General features: G+C 44.2%; 1 protein-coding gene across 4 annotated transcripts in view; it reads right to left on the bottom strand.

Moving 5' to 3' along the window:
• Positions 1-227: 227 nt before the first annotated feature.
• Positions 228-25,843, bottom strand: part of MYOM1 (myomesin 1) — a 326,724-nt gene continuing 301,108 nt past the window's right edge. For all 4 annotated transcript variants that reach the window (XM_029591071.1, XM_029591066.1, XM_029591067.1 and 1 more), the window contains 5 exons: positions 19,588-19,751; positions 15,816-15,852; positions 11,183-11,205; positions 5,533-5,588; positions 228-1,077 (listed from right to left, as the gene is read on the bottom strand). In XM_029591071.1, the coding sequence (XP_029446931.1) occupies positions 817-1,077; positions 5,533-5,588; positions 11,183-11,205; positions 15,816-15,852; positions 19,588-19,751 (541 nt within the window). In that variant the 3' untranslated portion in view covers positions 228-816. The remainder of the gene's footprint in view (positions 1,078-5,532; positions 5,589-11,182; positions 11,206-15,815; positions 15,853-19,587; positions 19,752-25,843) is intronic.

Here is a 25,843-nt window from a genome sequence, read left to right as displayed (position 1 = left end):
TTTGTTGACGGATCATGATAGTGTTCAGATATGAGAGCCTTTTAGCTTCTTCTAGGCCGAACTGTACAATTATACAAACTCCCAGGATGGTGGGAGTTATTAAGAGAGCCAAAGAGCACAATAAGAAAAGAATGGTTGAGGAGGCATAATGAAACTTTGCGATGCCGTGAGCACATGTCACACATGAGCAAGGAATGAGACACAGTGAAACAAGGCGGAGACAGAGATGAAAGATATGTGCACCATTTATTAGTGAACAGTGAGAAAGTTTGTAACATCAGCAGTGACTTCTCTCAAGAGCTGGCATGGCTGCAGATCATGGATGGATGGAACACATACAGCACATTTCCTGGTTCAACAAGCTGCTGCTGTTTTGCAGTATGCTGTAACTGCACACCATAAATCACTAAGCTACCATTTTGCCCAAGTCTCAAACTTGTTGCTCACAAGTGCTTCCCGTCACTAGTTTTAATCCTTTCAGCCACCTCATTCTGTTATCTCCTTTCAAACTGTTCTCATGCTGCTGGGCTTTATGCATATTTACCAAGGTGTGATTTATGAATTAAAGCAAACCACACAGATGCTGGTGTCGAAATTCATACTAGAAATGTGCACAGTCTTAGCTGGTGTTTTAAGGTCGCACATATGGACGTGAAGTGAGTGAAAGGATTGATCACGAGTACATTGCCAAAACAGTTTACACACAGATCTGACGGTATATTTTACTCTAACTTCCACTCCCCTACGTCCCATAATCCCATCTAATTTGAAGTTCAATTTATTTTCTTTCCTCCTTCTTTGGTGCCCAGGCAGATCCTACTCCTCCTCATTTTCTCCCCCCTCAGGTATAAACACACTTACAGTGAAATCATTCGTTTCAGTTCCATATTTGTTCTTCACCCGAATACTGTATCTGCCAGAGTCGCCAGTGTGGACCGCAGTGACCGTGAAGGTGGCATACTTTCCACTTTCAAACTTTAGGATGCAATGGTCATCGCCAACCAAGAGCTTTTCATTCTTCATCCATGTGATCTCAGGAACTGGATCTCCCCCAAGGTTGCAGGTGAGGTTAAGTGCCTAGAAGAAGAAGAACAAGAAACACAAATTAGAAGGCTAGCAACCAAGTGCTGTGTTCTTGTATTTTTAAGAACAGTTAAGCTGCTCAATCCTCCGTTCATTTGGTTATTGCAAATGGTAGGAGACAATGTATAAAAAAAGGCAATTATTGCAAAGTTCTAATCTGATTTTAAAAGGCTGCAACAGGTGAAGCAGACCTAAAGTTCACCAGCATCAACAACCCCTCCTGTCAGAGATTCTGATAACTGTTTCACCAGGGATATTACAGAGCAGCTAAGTAACTCAGTTTCTGGAGGAAAACTTTTGTCCAATCTTGTTTGTTTTTTTTTAATTTTTGCTTAAAAATTGTGCATGATGGGGGTAGATATTCAAACTCTGGCTGACTATCAGGCTGATTCAGTAAAGTCCGCGGGAGAGCGGGCGAATGCCCACTCGCCTGTGCGCGCGATACAGTATTTAAATGAGGCCCGGCGGTAGAAACGGGCAAAAGGAGGCGCTAGGGACGCTAGGGCGTCCCTAGCGCCTCCTTTTTGACAGGAGCGGCGGCTGTCAGCGGGTTTGACAGCCGACGCTCAATTTTGCCGGCGGCGGTTCTCGAGCTCGCTGATAGCCACGGGCTCGGAAACCGGACGCCGGCAAAATTGAGCGTCCGGTTTTCGACCCGACAGCCGCCGGCCGACTTCCAATTTTTTAATTTTTTAATTAATTTATTTTTTTAACTTTTTTTACTCTTCGGGACCTCCGACTTAATATCGCCATGATATTAAGTCGGAGGGTGCACAGAAAAGCAGTTTTTACTGCTTTTCTGTGCACTTTCCCGGTGCTGGAAGAAATTAGCGCCTACCTTTGGGTATTCGCACGCGATTCAGAAAGTAAAATGTGTGGCTTGGCTGCACATTTTACTTTCTGAATCGCGTGCGAATACCTAATAGGGCCAACAACATGCATTTGCATGTTGAAGGCGTTATTAGGTTTGGCAGGTTGGACGCGCGTTTTCCGCCCCTTACTGAATAAGGGGTAAGGGAAAACGCACGTCCAATGGCGGGTAAACAGTGCGCTCTGTCGGAGCGCACTGTACTGTATCGGCCTGTATATAACTTAGCTGGATAACACTTATCCGGCTAAGTTACAAGGATATACAGCAGCACGGCTATACCGCTGAATATTTGCGGTCAAGGCGTTATTTAGCTGGATAAGTTAAATCCAGCTAAGTTAGATCAGATCTATGGCTGATCTAACTTTTCTGATTAACTTAACTGGATAAGAACAAATATCGCTACTAATCTGGTTAACTGGATAAGTAGCACTGCCCAGATCCACCCACTGCCCGCCCACAAATTGGCTGGCTAAAAGCTAGCCAGATAAGTGACTTATCCAGCTATCCAGCGCTAAACACACTTTCAGTATCAGGCCCTTTGGTGTTTTGTAGTTCTGTTTGAAATCAACATGCAAGCATTACAAATAACTCAGGAGAGGATGTGACCAAATCCTTGCTGACCTACAATCTCCTGCTAGAAGCTTGGTCATTGGGCAGGGCAATACCGATACACATGGATCACGGTGGCCTAGCACACCCATATTCAGTGCTTCAGCCACTGCATGCGGCGTTTTATCCTCCATGTATTCATACTCTGCATTTACTCTTTTCCTGCCGGAAATAATGATATATAGTGCTGTACATATCTTATTTGTTCCTATCCAAAAATAGTATAACAGTGAAATAATAGACCCCTAATCTAGAGCTTAGAGGGAGGCTGAAGCTATCTCCATGCCAAAGGGAAAACATGGAAATGGAACATTACCAGACTTTCTACCAACTTCACTTACAGTATATCTGTTGTATCTGTTTCAAAGTGGACTTATACTCAAAAGTCCGTTTTGAAACTTTGCAGGTTATCCCAGTTCCAGTGTACACATTCACACAGGAAATAAGGTGATAAGATAAGGAAAAGAGTAAATGCAGAGTATGACTACATGGAGGATAAAACGCCGCATGCAGTGGCTGAAGCACTGAATATGGGTGTGCTAGGCCACCGTGATCCATGTGTATCGGTAGTGCCCTGCCCAGTGACCAAGCTTCTAGCAGGAGATTGTAGGTCAGCAAGGATTTGGTCACATCCTCTCCTGAGTTATTTATAATGCTTGCATGTTGATTTCAAACAGAACTACAAAACACCAAAGGGCCTGATATTGAAAGTGTGCTTAGCGCTGGATAGCTGGATAAGTCACTTATCTGGCTAGCTTTTAGCCAGCCAATTTGTGGGCGGGCAGTGGGTGGATCTGGGCAGTGCTACTTATCCAGTTAACTTAACTAGCAGGTCAATACAGTAAAGTGCGGCCACGGTTACCCCACTCCTAACCCGCTTTCTACTCACTTTCCGGCCACGTTAGCCCTTCCTGCGATACACAATCCCCTTTAACCGATTCTTACCGCCTCTTTAAATCACCGGGTAACCCCTTCCGCCCGCGGCATGTATATCAGATGTAAACGATCGAATTAGCTATTCCCTCCCAAACAGTAACACGCGCCCCGACTATCGCTTTTTTACCCTGCTGTTTTGCCGCGCGTTTAACCTGCTAACTTACCGCCTACCCTTACCCCTGCGTTAGAGGCAGGGGTAAGGGTAGGCGGCAAACTTACCCCCAGCCCCCGCTCACCTGCCCTGGCCGCGTCAATGGGTGCTGGTCTCCGGGGCAGCCCCAGTCCTCTCCCCCCTCCTCCCGAAGCAACGAAAGCGGAAAAAATCGAAAAAATCGAAAAAGGCAAAAAAAAAAAAAGTAGCAACGAAATGGACGGTTCTCCTATGCTCAGGATTGCCAGTCCTCTCTCCCCTCCTCCCTGAAGCAAGGCGCGTAAAGCAGCCTTGCTTCGGGAGGAGGGGAGAGAGGACTGGCAGTGTAAAGCAATGACTTACTTTTTTCGCAGCCCTCCTCCGGAGACGGACATTGGCGGAGACGGATCGCGGCTCCCCTGTGTCCCGGAGGCTGAAGATGGATGCCTGCACGGGCGAAGGCGGCCCCTGTGCGTGCAATTGGGCTGCTCAAGGCATGACGTCATGACGTCTGGCATCACGACATGTGACGTCACGTCTTGAGCAGCCCAATTGCACGCACAGGGGCCGCTTTCGCCCGTGCAGGCATCCATCTTCGCCTCCGGGATGCAGGGGAGCCGCGATCCATCTCCGCCGATGTCCGTCTCCGGAGGAGGGCTGCGAAAAAAGTAAGTCGTTGCTTTACACTGCCAGTCCTCTCTCCCCTCCTCCCGAAGCAAGGCTGCTTTACGTGCCTTGCTTCAGGAGGAGGGGAGAGAGGACTGGCAATCCCGAGCGTAGGAGAACCGTCCACTTCGTTGCTACTTTTTTTTTTTTTTTGGCTTTTTCGATTTACACTGCCAGTCCTCTCTCCCCTCCTCCCGAAGCAAGGCTGCTTTTTGTGCCTTGCTTCGGGAGGAGGGGAGAGAGGACTGGCAATCTCGAGCGTAGGAGAACCGTCCACTTCCTGGTACCTGTCATTTCAAATGTCATTTGAAATGACATTTGAAATGACAGATACCAGCGTGTCCGTGAAGCGTTAGGCCAGCGCACCCAGGATACTGTATAGCGCTCTATACAGTAAAATGGGTTGCGCGGGCCTAACGCTTCACGGACGCTTCTTGGACGCGGCTTGCATTTGCAAGCAATTTAAATACAGTATCAAGCGGTAGGTGAGCCGGACTGTGCGTGCGGCAACCGCGGGTGCGCCCGGCACTAACGCAGCTCTTCCTACCGCTCCTTACTGTATCGGCCTGTAGATTAGTAGTGATATTTGTTCTTATCCAGTTAAGTTCATCAGAGAAGTTAGATCAGCCATAGATCTGATCTAACTTAGCCTGATTTAACTTATCCAGCTAAGTAATGCCTTGACTGCAAATATGACTTTTGGCTTGCATACTTTATGTGCATACTTTTAAAAATCAAAACTCTGGCAATAAATGCCTTCTCTGTCTCATCTCCATCACCCGAAAGGCCTCTTCCTAGTGCAGGTAAAATTATTCGTGAAACATGCACACCCCTCTAATTGATTTTCAAAGCACCACTTGTATGCATAAGACAGGATTTTTATGCATCTAAGTCGTTTTTATGCATCTAAGTCGCTCTGAAAACCAAGCCTAAAGTTATTAACAGAGCAGGATCAAAATTGGAGGGGAACTGGAAAATTTGACATCTTGGTAAAAGTCTGAGTACTTTGCAACTATGCAGACCACTCAACACTGCCTCCATGAAATACAAGAAGTAGATGTGCTCACAGGATTTCCATTTGTTATAACCAAGATTTCTTATGGGTTGGGTCCTGCAGAAGGGAGTAGAGAGGTCAGACAGGTGGACAGCAAGAGGATGAGGAAGGGAGCTCATCAGACTTGTCTATCTCTGAGAAACAACAGTAGCCAACTTTACAGTGCTAGTCATGTTACAGTACCTTTCCTTCCTGAATAGTGACCACATCAGGCAGCCCTCCGAGTATCCGAGCACGATCTAAAAACACAAAACACCATCTCTTAGTTAACTGATCCAGAGTATAGCTATCTTCTGTGCATTTAAATATCTCTTTACAATTTATTTACAAAGGTTCCCTAGAGGATGCAAATTTAAAACTATAATTTGCTATGGTGTCTTCAGATTACATACTATGCTGTGCTATTACTGTACTGAGATGAAACAGCTGATTAATCAATTATCTGGCAGCTCAATGCACCGGGGGCATGGTTCTGTTGTAAAATGTTGCGTCTGTCATTTCTCTAAAGGGAAGAAAGTATGAGTCTAGGGAAGGCAGTGGCACTCAGTAGCCTCAGGATATTAGGTTGCTATGGTTTGGATAATGTGCTGTTTTAACTCCTGGGGCCTAATTCACTAAGATGTTTCCCATAGGCGTAGAATGGGAGGAAAGCCTTAGTAAATCAGGCCCTTAGTGATTAATGTGAGCACAGCAGGTGAGTGCTTGACAATGCTGGCAAGGGAAAAGATTTTAAACCCTGTCATTTTCTCTTTGTGGTTCTTTATCCTTCAAAAGTAAAGGAGAACACAACAGCACTTTGAGGAATCCAAAGCCTGCCGAAAATGACAATTTCAAGAAACTAGATTAGCTAGTTGGGTAAAGATGATAGCTTTATAAGGCTAATGAGAGTGGTGGCCAATTGGTCTAGCACGTCTAACCTGTTCCCACTGCCACTGTTTTCTCTCCCTCCCAGATCGGTTAAACAGCTGATCTGACCATCATGGGAGAGAGAGGAAGTGATGGTAGAAGTAATCGTTTGGATATTCCCATTCCAATCGACAAAAGGGTTGATGCTACAAAACTAGACATTGGGGTAAAAGAGAAAAAACACAAGAACAGCAAGTTTCAGTACTAAGCAACTTCTGTAATATAAATGTTGAGACCGAAGATTGTCAAGTACCAAGAGATGCAATCAAAGACCAAGATAATGTAGCAGAAAGATAATAAATCAATCTAGTTTGTTTTGGGTGCCACTGGTTTGATTACAAAGAACTTTCCATGGGTACCTTGATATGTTGCTTGCGCTAGCAATAAGTTTTGAGTTTGAGATCATATCCAACATACCCTAGCTTACAAATGAGGTTCATTTTTGCCAAAAATGGAGACATTAGCATGAGAAGCAGACTCCCTACCCCCTCTTCCCCCTCCCATACTTATAACAGTCACAGTGCTAACTGATAAAGCCATAGAAAACTTGAGGGCAGGACAAAATGTTGGCAGGCAAGACCCGCGTGTGCTCAATTGTGACAAAATCTGCCTCCTGCCTTCCTGAAAGCTGAAGTCAAGGGCGACGGGGGCCTCCCAGGCTAATGGAGGAACCTGAGGGATAGCAGGGCTCCAAAGAACCAGCAGTGGATAAGTCTGCAAGGGCATTTTCATGTGCTGCTTGTTTGTGGCATATTGATATGTGTCCCTGATGTGCGCCTCTGTTATGTTTGTGTGAGTTATTAATTCAGCTTTTTCACAGTATACAATCCCTTTCATCTCTGTTTTGCCTCTGCATGTGCGCATACTGTGGAATTGTTTCCTTTTGGTGCTTTGGGCACAATTCCTCTGTTGCCTGCACTGAGCTGTCTGTCAAGTTGCTTGTCTTTATCTTTCTGAGTTGCATTACTCGTTTTCTCTCTTCTGTACATCTTGCTGTGCATTCTTTCTTCATGTTTCTCGGTATAAGAATTGCATCCTTCTATTTGCATTTCTTCCACCGCCATCTCTTTTTCGTTCACTATCTAACACGTGCAGCAACCTCTCCAAAAAACTGGTTTTCTGCAGACCAGGTATGCTACTAGTGGCTGCAGGCATGCGTGTGCAATCCTTGATTCCTGTTTATCTCCTTGCAAATCCTGTGCAGGGACAATGAGTGATACAGGGGCCAATGTAATAAGGCATGCTAAGGTTAGTGTAGGTTTTTACTCCTGATTTAGCATGCTTTTTTCTGTGGTAAATTAATTTTGATGTTTAACAGGGATTTTAACGCCTGTAAAATGTACGGTAAATCAGGCATAAAAACCAGCATTAAAATTCACGAGGATTCATGCATATCCCATGTAAAAGTAGGCATTAGCTATTCCCCAGCATTGCAAGGAGGTGCGTTAAAGGGAAGACTGCTTAAAGCACATTTTCATAATGCTGGAAATTTAACTTCTGGGTCAGAGCAAGAATAAAACTTACTTACATTTCTGGTGACCATGTTATACTATTGCTGTGCCCAGTGTGGTAATATCTAGCTCCTTCCAGAAGACTGGGCACAGTAATAGAATAACTTTGGTCACCAGAAATATGAGTTTAATACACCTCGGACCCAGGAGTTTAATTTACAGAATAAGTACTCAAGGTGGCACCTACAGCTGAATAGTACACTGGCACTGTTCATCCTGACTTTGGCATACTGTTTAAATGTAGATGCCCCTCCCAGGAAGTTTACACTTTGTTTAGATAGCTGTAAGTGTCCACTCCAAAAAGCAAATTTTTGCATGCAAGATCATTTTGGCAAGGAATAAAAAAGTAAAATCAAAGCATAAGCTCTCTGGAGCAGGCACCTATAGTTAGCTTAACAAATCATTAACTCCCTAGGGGAGGGGAAAGCACCTGCAGCTGAACAGGACACCAAAATCAGATGCACAATGCCAAAGTGCATACTGTTCAGCTGAAGGTGCCTGTTCCAGAGAGCTTATATTTTGATTTTTCTTGCCATGCCTAGCCAAAATGGCACTGAATGTGAGATTGGTGCTGTGCATCCGAACTTGTGCGCACATTCTCTCATTCAAGACTAACCTGACAAGGAATGGCAAGTAGAATGAAAGAATAAGCTCTCTGGGAAGGCACCTATAGCTAGATGTACAAAGCACTGTGCGCATACTGTTCTGGAAAACAAAGAAAACCTGTGACTGGTGCCTACCCTAGAGAGCTTACATTAGAAATTTAACTCCTGGGCCTGTGATACTCACAGTTCTGGTGGCCAATGTTGTCTATTATTGTGCCCAGCATGATGCTCCACCTTAGACCAAGGAAAGACTTAAATTTCCAATGTAAGTTCTCTTAATCTACAGCTGAACAATGTGTAAGTTCTCTGGGGAAGGCAATTACAGCTAAACAGTACTCAAGGTCAGGATGCACAGTATCAAAGTGCATACTATTCAGCTGAAGGTACCTTCCTTCCCCGAGAGCTTATATTTTGTTCAGTTATAGGTGCAAGCCCCAGAGAGCTTACTTTGGAAATGTAACTCCTTCTTTGGTCTGAAGTAGGGTAAACTCACATTTCTGGTTTCCAAAGTCATTCTACTGCTGTTGTATTACAGTTTTGTTGTTCTTCTTGGAAGTTGCGAGTTGAACTAATTGCACCTATAAAATGCAAGCTGGGTAAATAATTATTGGATAATAAAGCAGACAGCTTGGAAACACTCCCTCTGGGCAGTTCACTGTTACTTGGAATCTCCTGCCACATTTGCCCTTGCAAACACAAAAGAGTTAGTCCTTGTGCTACCCAAGGTCAACTTCTACACCTGATAGACCGAAGTCTGAAAGAATCGAATAAGCGGATAAGAAGAAGTTACCCTAAGTAGAAGCTACACATATTCCTTAAGGCTTGCTGTGAAAGGAAGAGATGCCTCCTATTGGATACGTAGTTATATATGCGGCACCTGCCTCAATCTATCTGGGAGACATCCACAGGGACGGCCCTTTTTTCTCTCTCTCAGTCTCAACCAGACATGCTTATGCTTTGCCTCTGGGAGAAGAGGAGACGCAAGAAAAGGAAATGCTGCCCCCTTTCTCCACAACCACTCCCCCCCCCCCCCCCCCCCCCAGAAGGTGGAACAAGGATCCCCCGACTCACACAAGCCACGATGGTTGGTCTGAGAATGAATAAATACACAATATGATTTATACAAAAAATATATGTAAGAAAGAATGACATTATCTATAAATGTTAAGCAAGAACTTGGTAGTGGATAAGAAAGTGGAGTTGGGGGCAGAGCAAGGGGCAGAGGTTTGTTGGCTCCCCCCAACCAAAAAGGCATTCCACTGCCCCTGAAACAGACAGGGTCCTAAGGGTCCTACTAAATATTTCAAATAGTCCATGATTTTTGATTGGTTTAAACTTTTGATAGTCTACTGACATACAGATCGATACAGTAAAGTGCAACCGCGGTTACCCTGCTACTAACTCGCCTTCTACTCACTTTCCGGCCGCGTTAGCCCTTCCCGCGATACACTATCCCCTTTAACTCATCCCTACCGCCTCTTAAAATCCCCGGGTGACCCCTTCCGCCCGCAGCATGTATATTAAATGTAAACGAGCGAATTAGCTATTCCCTCCCATAAAGTAACGCGCGCCCCGACTATCGCTTTTTTACCCTGCCGTTTTGCCGCGCGTTTACCCTGCTAACTTACCGCCTACCCTTACCCCAGCGTTAGAGGCAGGGGTAAGGGTAGACGGCAAACTTTCCCCCAGCCCCTGCTCACCTGCCCTGGCCGCGTCCGGTCTCCGGTGCAGCCCCAGTCCTGTCCCCTCCTCCCGAAGCAAAAAAAAAAAAACCCCCCGAAAAAAAAGTAGCAAGAGAGCGAGGGGAGAGACGGGCAATCCTACGCTCGGGCCTGCAGTCCCTTGTTCTCTCCTCCCGAAGTAGGGCGCGAAAAGCAGCCTTGCTCCGGGAGGAGGGGGGGCAGTTTAAAGCGACGAAGCGACTTACTTTTGCAGCCCCCCCCCCCTTCCGGACATCGGCGACGACCGCGGCTCCTGCCTCCAGCCTCCAGCTGTCAGACAGACGCATCGCACGTGGGAAAGCGGCCCCTATGCTGCAATTGGCTGCTCAAGACGTGATGTCACATGCCGTGACGCCAAACGTCGTGACATCACGTCTTGATGTCATTGATGCATAATGTCATTTGAAATGTCAGATACCAGCGTGGCCGTGAAGCGTTAGGCCTGCGCACCCAGGATACTGTATAGTGCTCTATACAGTAAAATGGGTTGCGCGGGCCTAACCTTCGCCTAACGCTTCGCAGAAGCGGCATGCATTTGCATGCAATTTGAAGAGAGTATCGAGCGGTAGGTGAAGAGAACTGTGCGTGCGGGGAACGAGGGTGCGCCTGGCACTGCCGCACTCTAACGCGGCATAACTGTATCGACCTGATAATCTGAAGAGGATTTCTCCATTTTCTGTTGGAGATGAGTACAGGCTGGCTGTATCTTGCATGCTGCAAATGTCTTTTGAAAAGTTTCAAAACACACTAAATAGTGGCCGAGTATCCCTTTTTCCAATAGTTTCAGGAAAAGCTGCTATTTAGCAAGTAGAAATCTAAACCACCAAGGGGGAATTGATTTTAGCATCATTAGTTTCATATTGGGTGTGCTGAAAGCATGAAAACCTTGATGGCGCTGTTTTTTCTTAAGGCAAGGTTTCATGTGAGTTGCTGCTGCCAAAGATAAGGTTCTGAATGACTCTTTTTGCTGCCGTAAATTAATTTAGTTGTGTGCCTCCCTCTCCAAATCCAGAGGCTTAATATAAACAGATCATAAAATATTCTCACGCACAATATCTGTGGACAGCATTGTGATAACAGACTCACTTACGTTTCTCTGCAATGGCAGCTTGTCTGTAATAAAGGAAAACAAAAAGGATATCCATTAATATCACGTTAGTATGCTTTTTAAAAATCTATTATAAGGCATAATTTTATGGCATTTTCTGCAATGTTTGTTTTGTTTGGAGGGAGAATGTAGAGTTTGTATGTGCTCCCCATAGCATATTTATAAAAAATATCTCAAGTCAATAGGACTGCTAAAGAGAACCTTTTTGCACACATTTTCAGTAGACATTCACACGCTTTGCTGACAAAGCTAGCTTGAATGCAAGAAGAATTGAAATAACTTTACAGGTTGATGGTGTGCATGGTGTATGATATCAGTTTTTGAAATAAAATGAAGAAAAGGTCAGCTAACAGGCTGATACCTTTCATTGGCCTGAAATTAGAATTTTCCAAAGATGTTACACATAAGCTTTCAAGGGCATGTAGGTGTCTTCTCATGCTTGGATAATTCTTTTGACTAGCTTTTAGGAGCTATGCACCCTTCATCGGGTCCGTACAAAATCTTTTCTTTTTTGCACTTTACATAGAAGGAGTATTACTCTCCAAGTGAGTTACATACATTTTTGCCTGGCAGTATTTATTTATATTCTGCTTTTTCAGGTACTTCAAAGTGGATTACATTCAGGTACTGTAGGTATTTCCTGTCCCCAGAGGGCTCACTATCTAACGGGCCGATACAGTACAGTGCGCTCAGACGGAGCGCACTGTTAACCCTCTATTGGACGCACGTTTTCGACGCGCTAGCGTTACCCCTTATTCAGTAAGGGGCCGAAAACACGCGTCCAACCCCCCGAACCTAATAGCGCCTGCAACATGCAAATGCATATTGATGGCCCTATTAGGTATTCCTGCACGATTCAGAAAACAAAATGTGCAGCCAAACTGCACATTTTGCTTTCAGAAATTAGCGCCTACCCAAAGGTAGGCGCTAATTTCTTTGGGCACCGGGAAAGTGCACAGAAAAGCAGTAAAAACTGCTTTTCTGTGCACCCTCCAACTTAATATCATGGCGATATTAAGTCGGAGGTCCCGAAAGTTTCCAAAAGTAAAAAGAAAAAAAAAAATTTGAAGTCGGCCCACGCCTGTCGGGTCAAAAACCGGACGCTCAATTTTCCCGGCGTCCAGTTTCCGAGCCCGTGGCTGTCAGCGGGCTCGAGAACCAATGCCGGCAAAATTGAGCGTCGGCTGTCAAACCCGCTGACAGCCGCCGCTCCGGTCCAAAAGGAGGTGCTAGGGACGCGCTAATGTCCCTAGCACCTCCTTTTGCCTGTTTTTACCGCCGGGCCTAATTTGAGTAGTGAATTGCGCAAACAGGAGAGTAGCCTGTGCGCGCGCCGGGAGAGCGGGTGTTTGCCCGCTCTCCCGCGGACTTTACTGTATCGGCCCGTAAGTTTGTACCTGAGGCAACAGGGAAGAGGGGATAAGTGACTTGCCCAAGCTCACAAAGAGCAACAGTTGGATTTGAACCCACTGCTCTAACCATTAGGCTACTCCTCCACGCCAGAAATGGTAATTACTAATTAGTACATAAACAAATGTGAGGTAGTCTTCACTGCTCCTTGTTCTGCTGAACCCCATCTCTGGAGATGCAGTTGTTTCTGAATGGCTCTCCCTTGTGAGGTAAGGCATTTGGGGGTTTTCCTGGATTCAAAGTTTTGAGCCTCCATCACATTAGCTTCAGAATCTCGAGAGCTTGAACTCTTGTTTTACTAATTCCGATCTGGCTACTTTGATCCAAGCACTAGTGATTTCTTGTCTGGACTATTGTAATGCCCTTTATATGACACTAATCGGTAAAACCTTGGGGCATTTACAAATTAGTTCAGAACACAGCCACTTGTCCTCTGTCAGGCTGAAAGAAGAGAGAACATATCTCTCCTTATTTAAAAGATTTACATTGGCTCCCAATTTGTTGGCTAGCTAAATTTAAATTATTCTGTTCAAGATTTTAAATGGTTGGGCCTTATTTATTTTGGGGCCCATATTCAGCTGCTGTGAAGCTCGGTCTGTTAGCCAGATACACTTATCCAGCTAACTTAGCCGGGATATTTAACAATGTGGCAGTGCCACTGAATATACCTGGCTATCTTAAAGTTAGCCTGATACACTTACCTGACCAGAGTTAGCAGGATAAGTTATCAGGCTAACTGGACTCCTGCCCAATCCACCCATTCTCCACCCCTAAGTTATCCAGATAAAAACTTAGGGGCAGATTTTAAAAGGTACACGCACGGCCTACATTTGTGCACGCTACCCGGCGCGCACAAATTTATGCCCAATTTTATAACATGCGCGTGCAGCCACGCGCATGTTATAAAATCAGGGGTCAGTGCACACAAGGGGGTGCACACTAGTGCATCTTGTGCGTGCCGAGCTCACGGGGAGACCAGCTGTCTTTCCCCGTTCCTTCTGAGGCCGCTCGGAGGGAACTTTCCTTTCCCCCCACCTTCCCCTCCCTGTCCCGCCCCCCAGCCCGAACCCCCCGTACCTTTATTTCACAAGTTACGCCTGCCAGAGGCAGGCGTAAGTTGCGCACGCCGGCCGACTGCCGGTGCGCAATCCCCCAGCCCAGCGGTCGTGGAGAGGCCTCTTGCCACGCCCCTGCCCCCGGACCACCCATTTTTTCAAGCCCTGGGACTTTCACACGTCCCGGGGCTTTATGCGCGTCACTGGGCCTTTTGAAAATAGGCCCGGCACACATAACCCCCTACGCGCGTATATCCTCCTGGATTTACACGCGTAACCCTTTGAAAATGTGCCCCTTAGCTGGATAAGTGGCTCACATTGACCCTGGTCAATTATTCAGTAGTGTCACTTAGCCAGATAAGTCTTATTTATCTGGCCAAGTTTTTTTTAAATATTGGGCTCTATCAAGAGAAATTGTAGCCTTTCATCTCTCTCATTTGCTGCATTCTCAGAGTGACTCCTATCAAGGAACAACTGCCTTTCAAAAACCAGCTTAAATCATGGCTTTTCCATTATGCTTTCTTAGAAACTAGCCAGTCAGGGATTCTTCCATTTAATAAGCAGATTTTTAAATGTTTGGTGAGCTACTGCAGGGATCTCATGTTTCAGATCGATTTTCTCACCTGTCAGGCAATGCACAGGAGAGTTTTAGGGTCAATTTTGTATTAGCTCAATTTATTTCTTCAGGCTGTTATGGAAACATCTGTAAGTTGCCTAGAGCCCTATGTTGGAGAGGTGGTAAAACAATGTGAGAAATAAATAAATATATTTAACTGGCTGCTATGACACTGATGGCTTGTTTAAGGGTCAGCTGAGCAGTTGGGTCTATTTTTTATTGTATTTATTTTTATTTTGTTTTATGTTTTGTTTTACTAATTCATCTATTATTACTATGAAATACTATGTAATAATGTCTATCTTATGCATATGATTATTTTTGATTAATTTTATACATGGGCAAGGTAATTTTCGAAGGCATTTCCATGGGTAAACAGTGTTTTAGCAGTGGAAATGACAAGTTATAAAATTGCCCATCTTATATGCAGGCAAATTTATACACACATCTTGAGTGTGCGTAAATTCACATCTTGTGTGTGTGTAAATGTAATTTTTTAAAATAATAAATGTAAAATGTAAATGTAAATTCACCTGACAGAGGAGGCATTTCTGAGGGTAGGGTGGAGTTTGCACTTATGTGCATAAAATTTCACAAAGTTTCTGTGCACATAATAGCAGATGTAATCACGTGCAGGTACTTTTGGTGGGATATTTTTCAGAGAGAACTTAGCATGTAAGTTTGCTTTGAAAATTGGTATAATTTATGTGCCTATTTGACAATTTAGGTGGGCTGTTACAAATATTGCTAGTTGAGGTTTACTCAGTGCTGCGTATCTCACTTTGAGCGTTATCGTATTAGCGAGTAAAATGTTTTAAGTACGTAAATGATTGTATTAGATTAAGTCTAATTAACAAGAATACACTTTGAAGTAAAATTTAAGACGTGTACATGTGCGCACGTTTGCCGGAGCATGCATATGGACGCACCAATTTCATAACATACACGCGTATATGTGCATATATGTGCGCTTTTTATAAAATTGGTTATCCGCGCTTACATGCATGCATGATTTTTTATTGACGCGTGTACTGTGCGCGAATGTTGTCTTGATCCAATAAAAGGGGGGAATATTAGTAGGTTCACGCAATGACGCAATTGGCCTTTTTCCCAGTAAAGGAGAGGACATCCTAAACCCCCTAGCTAACTTGCCTCCCTTTCACCCTATTACTCCTGACCCTTTAAACCCCTTTTGTTACATGACTCTGGCACGTGCTTGTGCATGTAAATACTTATGTGCTGGATTCATGCTTCAGACCTGGCCTGCCCATGTCCCGCCCAGACCATGCCCACACTCCGCCTCTTGTTTGAAAAACCTTTTTTATCCACGTACTGGGAGATATGCGCGTGGCCACGGGCCTTTTAAAATCCGTGCGGCCCGCATGCGTCCAAGTCACGCATGTATCTCCGGGCTTTGGTGCACGTAGGGCTTCTAAAATTCACCCGTTTATTTCTAAATACTTAGTGGACCAACCGGATGACCACATTACTTTATTCATGAAGTGAAATGAAAACTGGTATTAATAATACTTACTTTAGCCTCTGGAATTCAGCATAGGCATCATCAAATGCTATAAAAAGACAAAAGAAAATTACAGGTTGTTTTTTTTTTTTTTAACAACAGATCAATAATATATCATTTATATTTCAAGATCATGGCTACAATACTTGGGAGTGTATTTGAATTAAGTCTTATGAGACAGATATTTAAAGACATTTATCCAGATAACGTTTGAGTTATCAGGATAAACCCTGAGATTTGAATATTAATTATGCCCGAATTATGGATGTATAGAAGGCATTCCTGGGACATTTTGGGGAGGAGTTCATTTAGCTGAATAAATTATTCAACTAAATCTGGATGAGCTTCTGAGCTGGGTTAAAGTTATCTGGAAACGTGTTTCCAGATAACTTTAACCTTAATCGGCAATTTCCAAAGAATATAGCCAGTTAAATAGTGACAACCCCCCCCCCCCCAAAAAAAAAATACCTAGCTGGCCTACTGGCCTGATCCCCCACCCCAGTAACACTGTCAGGCCTTACACCCAATCTGCCAATGCTCCCCACCCACCCACACACATAATTCCCCTATAGATAGCTAAAAAGTGTATGACCTGTTAGGCTGATAGCTGTCCCCTCCTCCAGTTTCTCCAATAACCCTTTTTCTGGGTCCCCCTCTTCATTTCCCTTTCCCCTCCCCCTGCCACCCCCAACCTTAACTTTCCCGCCCCACACAGCATCCCCTAAAGCCACTGGGATTGCAGAACATGGATAATACTCCTGGCTGTTTCCAGCATACTTGTGATAGAATAATACTTCACAAGTCATGCTAGTAGCTTATGCTTCCAGTATTGCTGACAGTGGCAAAAATCTGCCTGGTTGGAGTCTGACACACAGGGGAGGTGCTCTGGCAACCACTAGTCACCAGGGAAGCTTAGGTATGTGCTTTATAGAAACATAGAAAATGATGGTAGAAAAGGACCAAATGGTCCATCCAGTCTGCCCAGCAAGCTTAAGGTTGCATATGCTGCGCCATACAGGTCACCCCATTACTTAGTTTTCTAAACCGTCAAAGTCAAGGCCATTGTTGGCTGCTGTCTGAGTTCAATTCCCTGTTACCTCTTGCCATTGAAGCAAAAAGCAATGTTGGATTTGCATCCAAAACATCAGGCTTATTAGTTAAGGGTAAGCAAGTTACTCCCAAGATTATTTGTTTTCCCGGACCGTAAAATTCAATGTCCTTATTGGTTGCTGTCTGAATCTAATTCCCCTTTTCCTCTTTTCTCCCTGCCATTAAAGCAGAGAGCAATAATGGAGTTGCATCAACAGTATGAAGGCTTATTGGTTAAGGGTAGTAACCGCCACACCAGCAAGTTACACCCATGCACTCTTTTCTTCATTTCCATCCTCTAGCCTTTAGGGATCTACAGTGTTTATCCCATGCCCTTTTGAAATCTTTCACCATTTTTGTCTTCACTACCTCCTCTGGAAGGACATTCCAGGCATCCACCACTCTTCTCCGTGAAGAAATATTTCCTGACATTGATTCTGAGTCATGCTCCCTGATTTCCTTCCAATGGAAAAGGTTTGTCGATTGTGCATCATTAAAACCTTTCAGGTATCTGAAGGTCTGTATCACATCTCCCCTGCACCTCCTCTCCTCCAGGGTAATCATATTTAGGTCCTTCAACCTCTCCTCATAAGTCATTTGATGGAGACCCCCCACCATTTTTGTCACCCTTCTCTGGACCACCTCCATCCTGTCTCTGCTCCTTTTGAGATACAGTCTCCAGAACTGTCACAATACTCCAGGTGAGGCCTCACCAAGGACCTATACAAGGGAGTATCTCTTCCTTTTTCTTACTGGTTATTCCTCTCTCTATGCAGCCCAGCATTCTTCTGGCTTTAGCTATCACATTGCTTCGCCGTCTTCAGATCACTAGACACTATCATCCCAAGGTTCCTCTCTTGCACAGTGAACAACAGCCCTTCATCCCCCATTACATACTGCTCTTTTGGATTACCATATCCCAGATGCAAGACTCTACACTTCTTGGCATTGAATCTCAGCTGCCATATCTTTGACCACTGTTCAAGCTTCCTTAAATCACGTCTCATTCTCTCTACTCCTTCCAGCATGTCCACTCTGTTGCAGATCTTAGTATCATCCACAAAAAGACAAACTTTACTTTCTATCCCTTCCCTTTATCGCTCACAAAGATATAGTCAGGACCGGTCTTAACACCAATCTTTGTGGCCATCCGCTTAATAATGCTCTCTCTTCAGAGTAGGTTCCATTTACCATCACATGCTCTCTTCTATCTGTCAACCAGTTTGTAATCCAGGCCATCACCTTGGTTCTCATTCCCAAGCTTCTCATTTTATTCACAAGCCTCCTATGTGGGATCATATGAAAATCTTTGCTGAAATCCAAGTAGATGACATTGAGCGTGCGTCCTCAATCCAATTCCTTAGTTACCCAATCAAAAAAGTCAATCAGATTTGTCTGACAGGACCTTCTTCTTGTGAATCCATACTGCCTCTGGCCCAGCAATTCTTCTGAATGTAGATAGTTCACTATTCTTTTCTTCAGCAGCATCTCCATTACTTTTCCCACCACCGAGGTGAGGCTAACTGGCCTGTAGTTTCCAGTCTTCTCTCTGCTCCCACCCTTGTGAAGTAGGACCACCACCACTCTTCTCCAATCTCTTGGCACCACTCCCGTTTCCAGGGATCTATTGAACAGGTCATGCAGCGGACCCACCAGCACATCTTTGAGCTCCCTCAGTATCCTGGGATGAACCTCATCAGGCCTCATGGCTTTGTCCACTTTCAGTTTTCCTAGCTCTTCCCAGCGATGATCCTTCTCCAGGGTCCTCTTTATTTAACACCGAACTGAAGTATTTGTTTAATATTTCTGCGTCTCTCTCCACACATTGATCCTTTTCACCTTTCAGTTTCACTATACCACTTCAGACCTTTCTCCTTTCTCTGATGTATCTGAAAAATGTTTTGTCACCTCGTTTTATCTCTTTGGAAATCCTTTTTTTCTGCCTGACATTTTGCTTTCTTGATTACTTTCTTCATCTCCCTAAGTTTCACCAAATATTCTTCCTTGTGTTCCTCCCTTTGGGATCCTTTGTAATTGTTGGGGGTCTGCTATGGTGGAGGGGGTCCAGGGAGGCAAACTGTTTATGTTTATTTCATATATTAAAAGACTTTAAATAAATAAAAATAAAATAACTTAATATATTGCTCTTAAAAAACAAAATCAAAGCGGTTCACATGGGAGTGGGGTTTGGGAATGGGAGTGAGGCTGCCACTGCAACTTTTATACTTTATTTTCTTTAATTTTTCATTACTTTGGCCTTCTCAAGAGGTGGTAGGGGGCAGTGGGTGGTGGGGAGGGGAAGAGGGAATCTCATGAGACCCCTAAGAGTTTTACCACTCCATCCTTGGAAGAGCATATAGCCCTTTTAAAATATGGCTGCCTCGGGATGTGGGGACAGCATCATGCAATATGGAATCAGGGCTGCTTGGATACAATATTTTTCTCAGCAGTAGTCAGTTAGTGAATCCCATGGTATTTTCCACTCTGGGAAATGACCCCTTCAGCCTTGTCCAGCCTGAATCTCATGATCATTCAAGGCCATTATATCAGTGTAACTTACTGTTTGCTAAAGCATAAATAGGCTTCATTTATATATAAAAACAGGCAATTATTATCCTATCAGAAGGTTCAGCCCCTTTCTCTTCTAGTCAAAGACATATATTTATTTGATTTATATTCTGCCATCACCCTTTACCTTGACCAGAAAGATCCAGTGCCCTCTTGTGCGTAGTTTTTCCATCGAAAAGCTCCAATACATATTTGCCTTTGTCTTTTGGAGTCGGTTCATTGATCTGTAGCCAGATCTCCTCCCCAGTTACACCACTCTTAACTCTGTCTGTGTACTTAACCTTGTCGTCACTGTATGATAAATGAAGAAAGCATTTCTTGTAATGATCATACTGTCGAACACCCTTTCATTTTCTTTTAGTTTAAAGGACAATGGGGTAAGGACAACACAATCACCTCTTCCAATCTATGGAAGCCAAGAGAGAGCCTGCAACATATTCCCATGCACCAACCTTATCATTTTTATTAATACTACTACCAATTATATTTTATTTGGTACTGACTATATATGTGGTGCTGTAAAAGAATTATAATAATAATAATGTAATACAAAGTGATTGACAAGTCCTTCAATTACAGTTCCCTGGTTTCAAGATCTTTCCAGGTAAATGACTGGAAGGAGAGGCACTTGGTAGAAGGTGGATTATCGTTGCAGACTAGCATAGGGTAATGGATGAACAACAGTCAGTGGGGCAGAGATGAAGGAGTCATTTGAATAAAGTTATATGTTGATACAGAAAATAGTCCAGAGAAAGGGATGTAAAACTGTGTCTATTCATTTCTGGAAAATTGAGGTTTACTGAAGTAGATATTAAACCAATCAGTGGAGACCCCAAATTTTGAAGTTTGCAAGACACAACTCTCAGTCTCTGAACAGCGCAAAGATAAGTGTAGCAATTGGATTACGGAAATTGGGTTATTGGGGGTAGGATATTTTTGTCATTTAACTTCTCAAGTTGACATTTGTATTGTCAAATAAATATTTAATATCAGTGCAAGAAGATATCAGTGCACATAAACATAAAGCAAATGTTGCTTACCTGTAACAGGTGTTCTCACAGGGCAGCAGGATGTTAGTCCTCACATATGGGTGACATCACAGGATGGAGCCCAATCACGGAACACTTTTGTCAAAGTTTCTAGAACTTTGACTAGCCCCTACTGGGCATGCCCAGCATGGCACTAACCCTGCAGCTAGCAGGGGTCCCCCATCAGTCTTGTTTAAAAAGCTACAGGAAGTGCCGAAAAATAAAATAAGAAACGTAATGAACCCAACATTGCGGGGTGGCGGGCAGGTTTCGTGAGGACTAACATCCTGCTGTCCTGTGAAAACACCTGTTACAGGTAAGCAACATTTGCTTTCTCACAGGACAAGCAAGATGGTAGTCCTCAAATATGGGTGAGTACCGAGCTGAGGATGTCCGAGTATGCACCAAATGTACCCAAAGACGTGCAACAGGCACGACAACTGGGATAGAATTTGGTAGAGGGCATCCTGAACCCTAACGGGCAGATGGAAGGGTGTTGGTACGTCAAGTTGTAAATAGGTTACGCAGGACAGATTGGCCGATGATGGAATCTTGTCTTCCGGCCTTGTCCAAGCAATAGTGGGCCGTAAAGGTATGGAGAGAACTCCAGGTGGCAGCCCTGAAAATGTCAGGAAGTGGCACCGAGCATAGGTGTGCTACTGAAGTCGCCATGGCCCTCACAGAGTGTGCTTTAACATTGTCTTGAAGTGGAATGCCTGCTTGCTGATAGCAAAAGGATATGCAGGCCACTAACCAGGAGGAGAGAGTATGCTTACCCACAGGCTGCCACAGTTTGATGGAATGAAAAGAGACATACAATTGAGTGCTTTTCCTGTGGGCAGCTGTACGGTCTAGGTAGAACACTAGAGCCCATTTACAGTCAAGGGTATGCAGAGCCTGCTCTCCTGGATTGGAATGGGGCCTGAGAAAAAAGGTAGGTAGTATAATGGATTGATTGAGATGAAACTCTGATACTACCTTAGGCAAGAACTTAGGGTGAGTGCGGAGTACTGCCCGGTCCTACATAAGTTTAGTGTAAGGCGGATAGGTAACTAGGGCCTGTAACTCACTAACTCTGCGAGCCGAAGTGATTGCCAAAAGGAAAATCACTTTCCATGTGAGATAGCGAAGTTCACAGGATTGGAGAGGCTCGAATGGTTTCATGAGCCTTCCTAAAACCAGGTTGAGGTCCCAAGAAGGGGCCGGAGGACGCAGTGGAGGCTTGAGGTTAAGCAAGCCCTTCAGAAAAATTGTTACAAGGGGTTGTACTGATATGGGAATATCCCCAACACCTTTATGGAAGGCGGCCACTGCACTAACATGCATTCTAATGGAGGAAGTTTTTAGACCTGACTCCGATAAGTGCCAGAGATAGTCCAGAAACTTCGTGATTGGACAGGTAAAGGGGTCAAGAGATTGAGAAGAGCACCATGACTGAAACCTGTTCCATTTGTAAGAATAAGATTTTCTTGTGGAAGGCTTCCGTGAAGCAATCAGGACATGGGAAACTGATTCAGAAAGGTTAAGTGGCTGAAGGATTAACCTTTCAACATCCATGCCATCAGGGACAAGGCTTGAAGATTGGGGTGGTGCAGGCACCCGTTGTTTTGCGTAATCAGATGCGGGTCCCTTCCCAAGGGGATGTGCCTGCGAATGGAGAGAAACCACATTTGGCGAGGCCAGTGAGGTGCTATCAGGATCATGGTTCCCTTGTCCTGAAGTAACTTCATGAGAGTCTTTGAGAGAAGTGGAAGTGGAGGGAATGCATATAGGAGACCTGTCGCCCATGAGAGGGAGAACGCATCTCTTGGTTGTGAGTGTTGGCTGCGAGTGAGAGAGCAAAAGTTCTCTACTTTGCGGTTTTGACATGTCGCAAAGAGATCTATATGAGGGTAACCCCATTGTTGGAAGATCGAGTCCACCACTAAGGGGTTGAGAGACCACTCGTGTGGTTGAAAGGCGTGACTTAGCTTGTCTGCTAACACATTGTGCACTCCCGGCAAGTAGGTGGCCCTGAGGTACATCGAATGGGAGAGGGCCTCTGCCCATATCTGCGCAGCTTCCTGGCACAGCAGGTAGGAGCCCATCCCTCCCTGTTTGTTGATGTACCACATGGCCACCTGGCTGTCCATCTGAATCAGGATGACTTGGTTGGAGAGTCGATCCTAAAATACCCTGAGAGCATATCGCATTGCTTGAAGCTCCAGGAAATTGATTTGGTGTTTGGCTACCTCTGGAGACCAATTTCCTTGTGTCTGCAGATTGGCCACATGGTCTCCCCAGCCGAGATTGGAAGCATCGGTGGTGAGAATTATTTGAGGGTCTGGAGCCTGGAAGCGCAAGCCTTGGAGGAGATTGATCTGATTTTTCCACCAGTCGAGAGACTGACGGAGTGAGTCGGTGACGTGGACAATGGTCGACAGGGGCTGAATGCACTGAGTCCATTGTGACCTTAGAGTCCACTACATGACTCTCATGGCTAGGTGGGCCATTGGGGTGACCTGAACTGAGGACGCCATGTGTCCCAGTAGGATGAGAAAGCGGCATGCAGTCGTGTAGCACTGAGACTGCAGCTAGTGTGCGAGAGAGACGAGAGTGAGAGCTCATTGTCGAGATAGAAAAGCTTTTGCCTACAAGGTGTCCAAGTCTGCCCCTATGAATGATTTTATTTATTTATTTATTTATTTATTTATTTGAGATTTTTATATACCAGCATTCATGAAGCGATCACATCATGCTGGTTTACAAATAAACAGGGGTGCAATAAATACATCAAAACAGAAATAACGAGTTGAAGAAAGCAGTTACAATTAACAAGGACTATTGAACTGGGATCAGAGGAAATAAAGATAGTTTAGCAGAGACTAAATTATATACAAGCATATGAGGTACAGCTGCTGTGTTGGATATGTTGATGGCGAGATGCATTAATTTAAGTCCGGGTTTGAGATGGGACTAAGTAGGTTTGAGATGGGACTAAGTTTTGAGATGATAAGGTTTGAGATGGGACTAAGTAGGATTTGTCGTAGTTGACGAGAAATCCTAGCGAAAACAGGGTGTATAAGGTAAAATGTAGGGACGACAGAGCAGTTTGCTGAGTAGGAGTCCTGATCAACCAATCATCTAGATAGGGGTAAATGTGAACACCTTGAGTCCTGAGGAAGGCTGCAACTACTACGAGACATTTCGTGAAGACTCGTGGTGCAGACGCGAGGCCGAATGGAAGCACTCGGTACTGATAGTGCTTGGGGCCTACCAGAAATCTCAGGTATTTGCAATGAGATGGAGTTATCGCAATATGAGTGTATGCATCCTGGAGGTCTAGAGAGCAGAGCCAGTCTCCTTTTTGCAGAAGAGGAAGGAGGGAACCCAAGGTTACCATCTTGAACTTTTCTCGATGGAGGTACTTGTTGAGGGCACGTAGGTCTAAAATTGGACGAACGCCTCCCGATTTTTTGGGAATTAGAAAGTACTGGGAATAGAATCCTAAGCCTTGTTGGGAATAGGGCACTGGTTCTATTGCTCTGGACTGGAGAAGGAGGGAGACCTCCTGTTCCAGAAGTGGTGAGTGGTCGGATGTTCTCAACGTCAGCTGAGGTGGGCAGACCGGTGGGATGGAGAGAAGGTGCAGGTGATAACCCTGAGAGATTATGGCGAGGACCCACTGGTCTGAGGTGATTGTGTGCCACTTGTTGTGGAAATGTCCTATACATGATAGATTGTCATGACAACAGCATAATGTATCTTTGTAAATAAGTCTTTGGGCAGTCACGTCATTCATTCTGGAAACTTCGGTAGTGCTGTATTTTGATTATATAAGTCAGGGCATGTCATATATTCATTGAGATGCTAGTTATTACAGATAGAGGGCATATAGCATCTCCCAGGAACACTTGTCTTTGACTCTTCTTTAAAAAGCCAAATAAACTAAATTTTAAACATCCACAGCTGTATTATCAGTTTTGATTATATCTCATTAGATGCTAACTTTTAGAAGAAAGGGAATGAATTAGGTGGTTTATTTTGATGGGAGTTCAGGTATTGACCGTTTGTATTGTGGCCTGTTTAGACGATATGTAAAGGAGAAAGATTGTGAGACGGTGAACAGCAGAGAGTTAAGCAGCAATGCCTATTATGTGCCAGTAAGAAAAACTTTTGGTTAATGCATATTAGTATGTGCCATCCTTTTATTTTGCAGACTTCCAGACTCCTAGCTGATATGTCTGTACTTTTGGAAATGATTCGTATTTTTATTTAGGGTATTTACAGGATTTGGTAGTATGAACTTTGTGGAACATATGCATATTGGATGGAAATAAAATGACTTCTAATTAAGTGCAAAGTTGTCTGTTTTAAGTTTCTCTTTTAGAAAGCGAGTTAGGAGTTTACAAGCATAGAAAAAAAAAAGGGGATTTTAGATTTGTAAAAGGAAGTAGCTCTTATCACAGGGGACAGCGCCTCCTAGAGGTGGACCATCATAGAAAGGAAAGTAGCTTTATGACTGCTTTTTGCTGAATTAAGGTATAACAGCAGTTTGACTTTTAAGGAACCTGTAATGTTATTTTTTAAATTTAATTTTAATCATTATATTAACTGTCATATATTAGATTTCTTTCCAGGGTACCAAAGCACAAAGCACATCTGTCTCTGTTCTATGGGAGATGAAGAATACAGTTTATTCCAGTTTGATTCCTTTTTCATTTTTAATAGATCTATTCTACTTTTAATCCTGAGTTTTTATTTTCTTTTGTGGATCGATCCAATTCTTTTATATTTTTAAAGTACTTTTTACTCCTCCCACTGGTATCTGAGGCAGTGGAAGCTGGTTGCTGCTCTCTATGCAGGAGTCAAAAACCGGAAGCAGGGCCCGGCTGAGGAGCTGCTTGCGGCTTTTGTTTTCGTATCTGACGAGACTGGGCCTTTTGGAAAGGTCTCGTGGATCGAGTCCTAGACGGTGGTGGATAGGACTTCTTTGGATGGAAGAATGACATTTTAGTATCCTTCCTGAATGGCTGCTTGGAAGCATACTCAGAAGGCATCAGAGAGAGCTATCTCAGGGTCTCATGATCCACCATCCGTTGAATCTGCTTGCCAAACAGATTGTCTCCTAGGCAGGGCAGATCGGATAATCTGTCCTGTACTTCAGGGCGAAGGTCCAAAGACTTGAGCCAGGCCCATCTTCTTGCCGAAATAGCAGCTGCAGATACCCTGGTATCAGTGTCAAAGATATCGTAAGATGATCTTATCTCATGCTTGCCTGCCTCAAAGCCCTTGTTCACTAGGGTTTGAAGTTGATCTTGGAACTGTTGAGGCAGGGAGTCTGTCAATTCTTGAATCTGCTTAAATAAGACCCTG

This window comes from Rhinatrema bivittatum, chromosome 2, assembly GCF_901001135.1.
Source record: "Rhinatrema bivittatum chromosome 2, aRhiBiv1.1, whole genome shotgun sequence".
NCBI lineage: Eukaryota > Metazoa > Chordata > Amphibia > Gymnophiona > Rhinatrematidae > Rhinatrema > Rhinatrema bivittatum.
This window is presented reverse-complemented; position numbering and strand designations above follow the sequence as displayed.